General features: G+C 40.0%; 2 protein-coding genes across 3 annotated transcripts; one reads left to right on the top strand and one right to left on the bottom strand.

Moving 5' to 3' along the window:
* The first annotated feature begins 4,118 nt into the window (after positions 1 to 4,118).
* Positions 4,119 to 6,191, top strand: LOC137936125 (protein trichome birefringence-like 3). 2 transcript variants are annotated; one of them, XM_068780685.1, is made up of 6 exons: positions 4,119 to 4,391; positions 4,493 to 4,742; positions 4,920 to 5,091; positions 5,247 to 5,446; positions 5,540 to 5,698; positions 5,808 to 6,191. In XM_068780685.1, exons 1-6 carry the CDS (start codon positions 4,214 to 4,216, stop codon positions 6,136 to 6,138), a joined length of 1,290 nt encoding a protein of 429 aa, XP_068636786.1. In that variant the 5' UTR covers positions 4,119 to 4,213; the 3' UTR covers positions 6,139 to 6,191. The 2 variants fall into 2 exon arrangements, with proteins under 2 accessions (XP_068636786.1, XP_068636781.1); XM_068780680.1 differs by having other exon boundaries at positions 5,805 to 6,191.
* Positions 6,052 to 10,350, bottom strand: LOC137936119 (asparagine synthetase [glutamine-hydrolyzing]). The gene is made up of 14 exons (XM_068780672.1): positions 10,060 to 10,350; positions 9,019 to 9,157; positions 8,841 to 8,936; positions 8,569 to 8,710; positions 8,383 to 8,478; positions 8,188 to 8,282; positions 7,928 to 8,089; positions 7,767 to 7,847; positions 7,448 to 7,669; positions 7,203 to 7,337; positions 7,037 to 7,117; positions 6,860 to 6,946; positions 6,677 to 6,784; positions 6,052 to 6,579 (listed from the first exon to the last, which is right to left on the bottom strand). The coding sequence occupies exons 1-14, from the start codon at positions 10,137 to 10,139 to the stop codon at positions 6,325 to 6,327; spliced, it is 1,779 nt and encodes a 592-aa protein (XP_068636773.1). The 5' UTR covers positions 10,140 to 10,350; the 3' UTR covers positions 6,052 to 6,324.
* Positions 10,351 to 10,587: the final 237 nt, after the last annotated feature.

Below are 10,587 nucleotides of genomic sequence, written 5' to 3'. Positions count from 1 at the left end.
GACTTTAATGATTTTGGTACTTGAAAGGTGACAAGAGGACTTCTGATGTTTTAGAAATTATACACACTGATATTTCAAGTCCTTATGATCCCTGCTTTAATGGTCAAAATTATTTCATTACTTTTATTGATGATTATACACGATATATGTATCTCTATTTGATTTATAATAAAAATGAAACACTAGATGTTTTTAAGGTTTATAAAGTATAAGTAGAGAAACAATTAGGAAAATATATTAAGATTATGAAATCAGATAGAGGTGGTGAATATTATGATAGATACACTGAAAAAGGACAATTGCCAGGTTTCTTGCGGAACAAGGTATTATGGCATAATAAACAATGTCGGGCTGGACCATCTCAAAATGGTGTGGCTAAAAGGAGAAACTGAACACTAATGGATATGGTGAGGAGTATAATCAGTAACTCTAACTCCCATTGTGTTTGTGGAGTGAAGCTCTAAAATTTGTAACATATGTACTAAATAGGATTCCAACCAAGGCAGTTCACAAATTGTTGTTTTAGTTATGAAAAAGTTGGAAACCTAGTTTAAGGTATTTACATGTTTGGGGTTGCCCAACGAATATAAAATCGACATAAAACAAAGTTAGACTCAAAAATAGTCAGTGAAAATTTCATTGCCTATGTAAAAAAGTTTATCGGATATAAATTTTATTGTCCATCTCATCTTATCAGCATTATGAAATCTAAGAATTTCAGGTTCCTTAATAATGATGAAATTAGTAGTAGTAGCCAACCTCAAAACTTAGTTTTTGAGGAGCAAAATAGTTATCAACCTGCTTCCACATCTTCACATAGATTAGTTGTGTTTCAAAATAATCATCAAAATTCGATTACTCAAGAATAATCAATAATTGAAGAATCACATCATCACGAGGATATTCTTATAGATCCAGTTGATCAACATTCTCAACCTGAAAACATTGAAGTAGCATTAAGAAGATTTTCAAGAGTTAGGACACCTGTAATTTCTTCAGAGTGTGTTGTATACAGTCAAGAATCTGACATGGACAATGGGGCTAACGATGATCCTATTACCTTTTCATAGGCTGTAAATGTAAATAAATTTACATTATGGAATGATGCCATGAAGGAAGAGTTGAATTCAATGGCTAAAAACCAAGTGTGGGATCTTGTTAAATTAATTAAAGGGAGGAAGGGCATTGGCTATAAGTTGGTTTTAAAACCAAGAGAAACTCTTTAGACAATATTGAAATATATAGGGTAAAACTTCTAAGCCAAAAGGATTCACTCAATAAGAAGAAATTAATTATCACAATACCTTCTCTCTTGTTTCAAAGAAGGATTCATTTCGGATTATTATGTCACTGATAGCTCATTTTGATATGGAGTTACATCGAATGGATGAGAAAACAATTTTCCTCAATGGATACCTAGAGGAAGAAATTTACGTGAAACTACCTGAAAGTTTCATTTCAAAGGGGAATACTCACTTGGTTAGAAGGCTTAAGAAATCTATATATGGGCTAAAACAAACCTTCAGTCAATGTTATTTAAAATTTCATGATGTTATTTCTTCATTTAGCTTTACGGAGAATACCATAGATCAATGTATATACCATAAGGTCAATGGGAGCAAAATAATTTTCTTAGTCCTATATATATATATATGATATTCTACTTACTTCAAGTGATTTATGTTTGCTTCATGAGGTTAAACGATTTCTCTAAATGTAATTTGATATGAAAGATATGGGTGAAACTTCTTATGTCATAGGCATAAAGATTGAGAGATACAGATCCGGAGGGACATTAGGATTGTCTCAAGAAACCTATATCAAAAAAGTGCTGGAGAGATTTCGTATGAAGAATTGTTCATCTGGTGTTACACTTATTGTCAAAGGTGACAAATTAAGTGTAAGGTCCTAGAATTGATTTGGAGAGGGAACAAATGAAAAAAACATTTCTTATGATTCTTTAGTTGGGAGTTAATGTATGTTTAAGTTTGCATAAGACCTAACATTGCATATGCAATTGGATTGTTGGGCAGATATCAAAGTAACCCAAGTTTGGACCATTGGAGAACTGCAAAGGAAGTAACACAATACCTTCAAGGGTGTTATATTTAGGACTTCATTACTATAAGTCAAGATTGAGAGAATGAAGAGGAAAAGAAGAGAGGAGGAGAAGAGAGAAGGAAGGAGAGAGGATTTCTGAGAAAGACAGGAGATGACAACTGAGAAAGAGGAGAGGACAAGGGGGTGGGGGGAGGGGGAGAATTAGGGTTATGGAATCTGTCCAAACCCTCCCCATTAAGTTTTATTTATATAGTATAAAAATATCAATATTATATGTATATCGTTCACCCTAAGAGTGAGGAAGAGGCAAATAATATAAGCTAATTACAATAATAACACCCAAACTTGCCTATATTTCTAACAAAGGGACTAAACACAACAAACTTACATATAAACGATCTTATTATCTGGAGGTGGTTGGATAATCTGACTCTAATTTTGTTAGTTACCTTGATTTGAGAAAATCAACATCTAAGATATATTTTTTTATTAGCTACGAGCACCATTTATTGGAGAAGTGCAAAACAATCTTTGATTGTTACTTCTACCACAGAATAGAATTTGTAGCATATTTTGAAGCGATATCACAGGCTATATAATTGAGGAGTTTTATTTATGAGTTTGACATTGTTGATACAATTTCTAAGTCATTGATGATTTTTTGCAATAATTCTATTAAAGAGTGTTTTTGGCCAAGTTGGGATTTCGTTCTCCATCTCGGCCCTCCAAAAGTAAGAAGCTTTTGATGTTGCTCTCTTGAAGCTTCACCAAACAGACTAGGTTAAATACCTCTCCAGCAGAGTCGCAGCGCTTCGCAAATTGCGTTGATTACTCCAAGTAAATTGCTTGTAAGGGGATCGAAAGTCGAGCTTGCAGCAAAAGTATCTTCAAGCTAAAATCTCTATTAAAAGCTGTTGATCTAGTCTGTAACTATGAAGAATGCCGACAGTCGGGTAACAAATCCAGAAGAGGCAGCAGCCGCGAACTCTTCCTAGTATTTATTAAATGTCGAATATGACGAAGACAGAGAAGCAGCCCAGAAGTCTGCATCTGCATGCCCGCTTCAGCAATAACCAACCGAGGACAATGACATTATAAGCAGAAGGAATGATAGAGAAGCAGGGGAGTACGTCTACTGGTTGACAATAGCAACACTCGTAATTTCGTTAAGTTGACAACCCACCAAAAGGTTATCGAATTCGCCCAATTTTTATTGTTTATATATACAAGTATCTATGAAAAGAACAAAATACTCTTAAAAATATTCTCTATTTTTTTTTTACGTTGTAGATACACCAGACAGTTTGCTTCGTCTGCGGCTTATCAGTGAAGAAAATGTCAAAAACTTTCTCAAGTAATGTTCAAACTTGGCTTGTGGGTGAAGGGACTGTCTGGAAACTGAGACAACTCTAGCCAGGGCTAACTTCTGAAACTTAAAAAGTGGAGAGCTCGGGGCTGAAAGCCTGAAATTGGTAAGAGCACGCGCATGGTTCATCATCCCACTTCGATTAAACTAAAATGAGGCGCACTGCCCATGTCTTCTCTGTTAATCTCTGTTCTTAGAAACTGTGGTGAATCATCAGAAGCTTCCATGGGACCCGTCACAGCTCATGACTTTTCATCATTTACTTGATTCCAACAGTTAGTGACACCCCTGACCTTGACAACCGAACTGGTTCCATTTCTCTGCTAGGCTCCATTTCAACTCACTGAAGCTGACACTTGCTCTTCTTCTTCCTTTTAACTTTTTTTTTTTTTTTTGTTTTGTTTTCAACTTTTATGTAAGGGATGGATGGTGCTGTTCATGTTTCTAATGTCCTTAACATGGTCGCCCAACTCAATCAACTCAAGTGAAAAAATATCTTGGTTCTTTTGATTAGTCTTCAGCACCTGTTTTCTCTTATTAGACACACGAAAGATGTTGGCACATTACCATCCTCATTAACCCTACCACAGACCACCAGCTCCTATCTACAAGACTTTAACTTCACTCCTACTCAACAGTCAATATAATATGCGACATCCATTTTCCATCATTCTGTTGCACCACCCAAATAATGATCCTCTCTTTCTCTCTACTGTAATCCACGCTATAACCTCTTATTCCTCCTGTCCTCCTCTTAGTACTCTTTAATCCGGTTTTCTGTTTGCCATGAAGCCTTCAAAAGTGAAGCTCCCTCTGTCTGTGGTGGCGGTTGTCATCTGTTGCTTCGCCTTGGCCGCTGTGCTCTACACTGAAGACTTCAGTGTTCTGACACATACCACCATTCTTAGTCTTGCTCCTTGTACTAGACTGGATACAGCCAGAAATTCCAAGCATCGCACTGAGGGTAATTTTGATTTCTAATCTGTATTTTTTTTAAGCTAACAAAGCTGTCGTGCAAGTTTTCCCATCATTTGATTCTGTCATGAACTGGGACTGCGTTTGCAGAGAAGAAAGAAGAATCTGCTGTGGAATTAGATGAAGATGAATCGATTCCTGAGGAGGAGAAGATGAATTTTGATCCACAAAGCTGTAGTGCTGACAAAGGAGAATGGGTGTTCGATAGCTCAGCCGAGCCTCTGTACTCTGACGAGACTTGCCCTTACCTGGACAAACAGGTCTCGTGTGTGATGAACGGGCGGCCCGATTCGGATTACCGTTATTGGGAATGGCAACCCAAACAATGCAGATTGCCAAGGTTTGCTTCTACCATGATTCTGTATACCCAAGTAGCTATAGGAATGACACGGAAGTTTTCGTTCTAAAACAGAGTAGAAGCTACCAGCAGTGTCATTGACATGAAAAGAATTCCTTATTATGCTAAATTTGAATGGCATGTATCTGATCTTGGAAATCAAGTTTGGATCTCTTTCAGGTTCAACGCTTCAGCAGTCCTTGAAAAGCTAAGAGGAAAGAGGTTGATGTTTGTTGGGGATTCACTACAAAGAGGACAATGGCAATCCTTTGTATGCCTCGTTGAATCCCATATACTTAAAGAGCAGAAGTCGATGAAACGCGGTCGATCTTTATCTGTATTCAAAGCCAAGGTACTTGACTGAAACTTAATAACCTCAAGCAATTCTCGAGTACCTCAAACCCAGATCAAAATTGGAGAGATCATTCATTCACACATCCAATCAGAGGAGCAAATGATTTTTGGAGTGAACGTAGCTAACTTCTTTTCATTTTTTGTGCCTTTTAGGAGTACAATGCTACAATTGAATTCTACTGGGCACCTTTTCTTGTTGAATCCAACTCTGATCTTCACATCATTGGTGACCCAAATGAGAGAATACTCAGAGTTGATTCCGTTGCAAAACATGCTAAGAATTGGGTAGGAGTGGATATCCTGGTTTTCAACACCTACGTTTGGTGGATGAGTGGTCTGAGGATCAAGTCACTGTAACCCATCAATGCCCTTTCTGACTATCTTCTCATTTTTCTTCATTCAATTGCTTCCAAATTGAAACCGCTGTTATAACTTTTTGTGCACAGGTGGGGTTCGTTTGCGAATGGGGAAGAAGGATTCGAAGAGCTGGATGCACCAGTAGCATATAGAATCGGTCTTAAGACATGGGCAAATTGGATTGACACGAACATTGATCCCAACACGACTAGGGTGTTCTTCACTACTACGTCTCCAACACACATGAGGTGATCTTACTGCCTTTCAAGTTTCAACTAAATTTGCTACTACCATGAATGATTTAACGTAAAAAACTGGGCAGTAACTGAAAATGTTTGTCTGATTCTGTTTCAGAAGTGCTGATTGGAACAACAAAAAGGGGATTCGATGCTACAACGAAACGAGGCCTGTTCTGAAGAAGGGGTACTGGGGAAGTGGGTCTGATCGGAGGATGATGAACGTGGTATCAAGTATAGTAGATCGAATGAAGGTCCCTGTAACTTTCATCAATATAACACAAATCTCAGAGTATCGGATAGATGGACACACTTCTGTCTACACCGAATCACACGGTAAGGTTTTGACAGATGAACAGAAGGCAGATCCAAAAACATACGCTGATTGCATCCATTGGTGTTTGCCTGGAGTGCCTGATACATGGAACCGACTCTTTTCTGCATATTTGTAATGACAAGAAATGAAATTTTTAATTCGAAATCGAAGCAGAATTTTCATTCTGGATCATAGACTTGATTTATTGGCTAACCCTGATACAGTTCGCCTATACATTGCACCATACAGAGTATAGCCGCTTCTAGTAACACACAACTATAAATACTTGTACAAAAGGAAATAGCTTCGACTGCCTCTGACATTAGCTCCTAATAGCGAGGCCAGGGGCGCCGATTTCGACCATCAGAGGTGTTGGCTGCAAGTTAATTATCTTGCTTGGGATGTTACCGTTCCCCACAGTGATAGCAGGGATGGGATCGTAGGCTGAAGCATGGACTCCAAGGGCTGCCCGGCCTGAGGGGTCAAGATTGTTTAACCATTGAGAGTCCCATTCAACAGCTTTAGCTGTGCTGCAAGCGATGCTTGGACCTCCTGGGACAGTTAGTTTTGCCGAGTTCTGAAACATCAAACGACAAATGTTTAGTGAGTCGCAGACTACCTTAGAAGGACGAAAGGACGAATTTGTTCAAGTTTAACTTTTAAGAAGATTTTACCTGTGGGAAGAACCTTTCAAAGATCATCCTATAGTTGTAGGCCTCTTTGGTGGTAGGCGTATTGTGTGGGAAAATGTGAGCTGCATTCTGCATCATTTTGTCTGTCACCTGAAATTTCAGAGAAAACATTTAGAAGTTATCTTATTAATGCCTTAGAGAGAGAGAGGGAGAGAGAGAGGGTACATGGTCAGCTGCATGGGCCTTCAGGCCGTCGATCCAACTGTAGCCTACGCCATCACTGAACTGCTCTTTCTGCCTGTACAGAATGTGCTGCAGAACCAAATAATCCTCGTGATTCAGATGTTCATGAATATGCCTATCAGATGATTTAGAGTTGTTATAAAGAGGTGATAATCTAACCTTTGGCAGATAAGGGTTCTCTTCATCATCGAAAGCTTTCCTCAGAACCCACTTCTCTATACGTCCAAGATCTGGTTTAATCTGGAAGAAAACAATACCAAATGAGAAACCACGAAGCCCCAAAAAAACTCAAAACGCACATAAGAACCACATATCCGCAGATTACCATCTTCCATTCCGGATCAATATCCATTGCAACATTAATGAATTCTTTGTCCAGAAATGGAACACGAGCTTCCAAACCCCAAGCAGAGGTTGATTTGTTAGCCCTCAAACAGTCGTACTGGTGGAGGGCTTTGATCTGTCAATCACGATCATAAAAGAATTGTTAAATATGTCACAAATCTACCCTTTTATAAGACTTCATGGTCGTGAATTTAAACTACAGAGATTCCTCACGAGATAGTCTACCTTGTGGCATGTCTCACGGTGAAACTCTTCTTTGTTTGGTGCCTTGTGGAAGTAAAGGTAACCTCCGAAGACCTCATCAGAACCTTCCCCAGAAAGCACCATCTTTACACCCAAGGCCTTTATCTTCCGAGACATTAGAAACATGGGTGTGCTTGCTCTGATTGTTGTCACGTCGTACGTTTCAACGTGGTAGATCACATCTTCAATTGCATCAATTCCATCCTGAAAACCAAAAACAGAGGCATACGCAGCAAGTCATCATCTTTCGTCCCCGCTTAACGCTCATGTGTTTGTGCAAATGTATTTCATCTTCCAGTACCTGGACAGTGAAGTGAAGCTCATGGTGAACAGTCCCCAGATACCCTGCCACTTCCCTTCCAGCCTTAAGGTCAGGAGAGCCCTGCAAGAGTAGCCAAAATATTAGTTCCAGTGCATCAAAGGATGTGGAAGATACATACATAAAATGAAACTGATGCAAACCTCTAGTCCAATACAGAAGGAGTGCAGTTGAGTTCCCCATTGCTTGGCAGCCTTTGTCCCAGCCAAGTGACGTGCAGTGACAGCAGCAACTAGGGATGAATCAAGCCCTCCAGAGAGGAGGACACCAAAAGGCACATCGGTCATCAGCCTCTTAATAACAGACTGGAACAGCATGAATACATTAGTTGGGAATATTATCACAAGAAGGAGAGATATTAATCAACTTTTGTAGTTAAGGTTTATAGATAATGAAGCTTTACATTCTCAAAGGCCTTTCTCAAAGCCATTGGGTCATATGGAGTGGAGGGAATAGCCTCAGAGAACCAAGGAGGGTTGTACCATCTCCGAAAACCACCTGAAATAGTTTCCAAGAAGCAAAATTCTTGATTAACAACAAGAAGATAAAGTGACTTCCTTTTTTTAAAAAATCATGGCTTTTATTCCCAATTCCTTACCTTCTTTGCTAGAGTAAAGATGACCGGGAGGGAAACACTCGAAATGTTCACAGTCATCATTAAGCCCCTTCATTTCAGATGAAATCCAAACAGAGCCTGCAGTAAACCAATGGTTCTCGAAATTTGTAGTCAATCTCCACAGGAGCTAATAAGAAATAGAGAAACTAAGTAGAAGATTGATCTTACCGTCGAGTCCCCAGCCAAAATAGAGGGGGGTGATCCCGATCGCGTCACGAGCAGCAATGAAACTGTTGTCGCGAGTATCCAGCAAGACGAATGAGAAAATTCCATCCAGCATATCAATAAAATCTTCCCCATATGCTTCGTACTGCGAAACAACAGAGCAAAGAAGAGCATTAGATCCAATCCAGCTCGAACAACGTTACAACAAAGAATGAAATTCACTTATATCCTCGAGAATAAGCTAGAAAGAGACCAAGAAATGGAAAGGAACTAACCAAATGGGCAATAACCTCACAGTCACTTCCTGTTCGAAACTTGTGATTGGACAAACGTTTCCTCAGCTCCTCGTGGTTGTAAATCTCTCCATTGACCTGTATGAAAGCATCGCAAGAGTAAAGAACTGGAGATCTAAACAGAAGTCCGTCAGAAATGTATAGAAGGTATCCGCTGTACCGTAACAACGATAGACTTGTCTTCGTTGAAGAGCGGTTGATCTCCAGAAGCGGGATCAACAATTGCAAGCCTTTGATGGGCCAGATAGTTCTCCTTGTGCTGGTAGATTCCACTCCAGTCAGGTCCACGGTGCTTCAATCTGCATAAAAAAACCCTCTTACGTGAAACAATAGACAAACTTCAGAAACTTAAAATTACTCGTAAAAAGACACAAACAAGACTTGCAGCGTTTCTGGGACGTGGGTAATAACATTGCTTAAATTCTCAAAAAACCAATTTACCAGCCAGAACAACCTAAACCGGAGGAAAACAGAACACAGGGAAACTACTGAGAAACTTGGAGCAATCTTGCTATAGAAGACGATCAATTCACACGTTAGATCCAAGGAAGATCACACGAGTGTGAATTTTATGAAACCGATAATTATCAGCATATTAGTGCGTCAGCGTTACGTCGAGAAGAGGAAGAAAACAAATTGTCTGTCGTATTTCCCATGTTTGCAGCGAGAGAGACAAGGTCTTTTGGCTTTAATGGTGAGTATGCAGGAAGCTTTGGAGCCACCTCCGACGAGGTCAGCCCATACGCGATCCCATCCTCTGATGAAGACATCGCGAGAAGCTGAAAATTTTCTCACGCAGCAGGTGGAAAATGAAAGCCACCGACGTTATTGATAAGAAACAACGAAACGAATTGCTACAGTGATTGACACAGACTTTTTTTATTCATTCAGCGGGACAAAAAAAAAAGAGGCATTTTTCTTTCTCCGGCTCTCTGTTTATTCTTGCGACGCGACGATTCGTAACCTCAGTAAACTGCCATAGCAGGTATTTAATAATATATTAAAAATGAAAACGAAAAGATTGAAGTAGGAGAAGAGGCCGGGATATCCATGAACCAAGTGATTAGACGATCGAACAAGCAAATTCAAGTCATGTTCGGGTGTCAGAAGATCCATATCAGATCCAGTTCCTCAACCAATTTAACAATAAAAGAGAAAGCATGCATCTGCAAAACAGTGAGTGAAAGAGAAGGAGAATTGCCTGCGAGAGAGCTCAAGCACCCGGACTCGCTTCGCCTGGGAATCATCAGAACAACCCAGAACAGCTAGTATTCCACACATGCTGCTGCTGCTTCAGTTAGTTCGCCGGTCACGTTACAGGAGATACAAGAAGAAGAAAGAGGGAGCGGAGAGAGGGGACAGGGTGCCAGACGAGGAAACGAATTAGCAGAAGGGAGAAGAAAGAGAGAATCCGATTAGAAAACAGAGGAGGGGAGCGACGAAAAAGGAGGCGATACGTCCGCTGATAAAAGATATTGAGGGAGACTCTCCTCTCTTTGCTGGGACTGAAGCAGTCGGGGCCGTCAATTTATAGCAAAACTCTGGGATTGTTACAAGCGGCGCCGCTCCATCGCGTCAGAGAGGGACAATGAGGCCTTACCGTCAGACGCGCTCATCTTTCGGCACGTGTCTCTGCGCTCTTTCGTTTCCAATAATTCCGAAGAGTTTATCCGGATGCTGAGTCAGCAGCTTTTCCCTCCGGTCAATTACCCGGTTAAAAAGAAGTATA

Source organism: Aristolochia californica, unplaced genomic scaffold (genome assembly GCF_029961685.1).
Source record: "Aristolochia californica isolate CCGP_79_NKW_82.1479 unplaced genomic scaffold, dmAriCali1.0.hap1 SCAF_10, whole genome shotgun sequence".
Classification (NCBI taxonomy): Eukaryota; Viridiplantae; Streptophyta; class Magnoliopsida; order Piperales; family Aristolochiaceae; genus Aristolochia; species Aristolochia californica.
Note: the sequence above shows the minus strand (reverse complement) of the source record. Positions and strands in the feature narration are given on the sequence as shown.

What these genes read in the sequence shown, in the direction of transcription:
- LOC137936125 (XM_068780680.1), top strand. Translation starts at nt 4,214, where the DNA reads ATGAAGCCTTCAAAAGTGAAGCTCCCTCTGTCTGTGGTGGCGGTTGTC. An exon ending in TTCCAAGCATCGCACTGAGG is followed by an intron (nt 4,392 to 4,492) that starts GTAATTTTGATT and finishes CTGCGTTTGCAG; the next exon opens with AGAAGAAAGAAGAATCTGCT. An exon ending in AAACAATGCAGATTGCCAAG is followed by an intron (nt 4,743 to 4,919) that starts GTTTGCTTCTAC and finishes GATCTCTTTCAG; the next exon opens with GTTCAACGCTTCAGCAGTCC.
- LOC137936119 (XM_068780672.1), bottom strand. Translation starts at nt 10,139, where the DNA reads ATGTGTGGAATACTAGCTGTTCTGGGTTGTTCTGATGATTCCCAGGCG. An exon ending in GTGAGGTTATTGCCCATTTG is followed by an intron (nt 8,711 to 8,840) that starts GTTAGTTCCTTT and finishes GTTGTTTCGCAG; the next exon opens with TACGAAGCATATGGGGAAGA. An exon ending in CCTTCTGTATTGGACTAGAG is followed by an intron (nt 7,848 to 7,927) that starts GTTTGCATCAGT and finishes CTACTCTTGCAG; the next exon opens with GGCTCTCCTGACCTTAAGGC.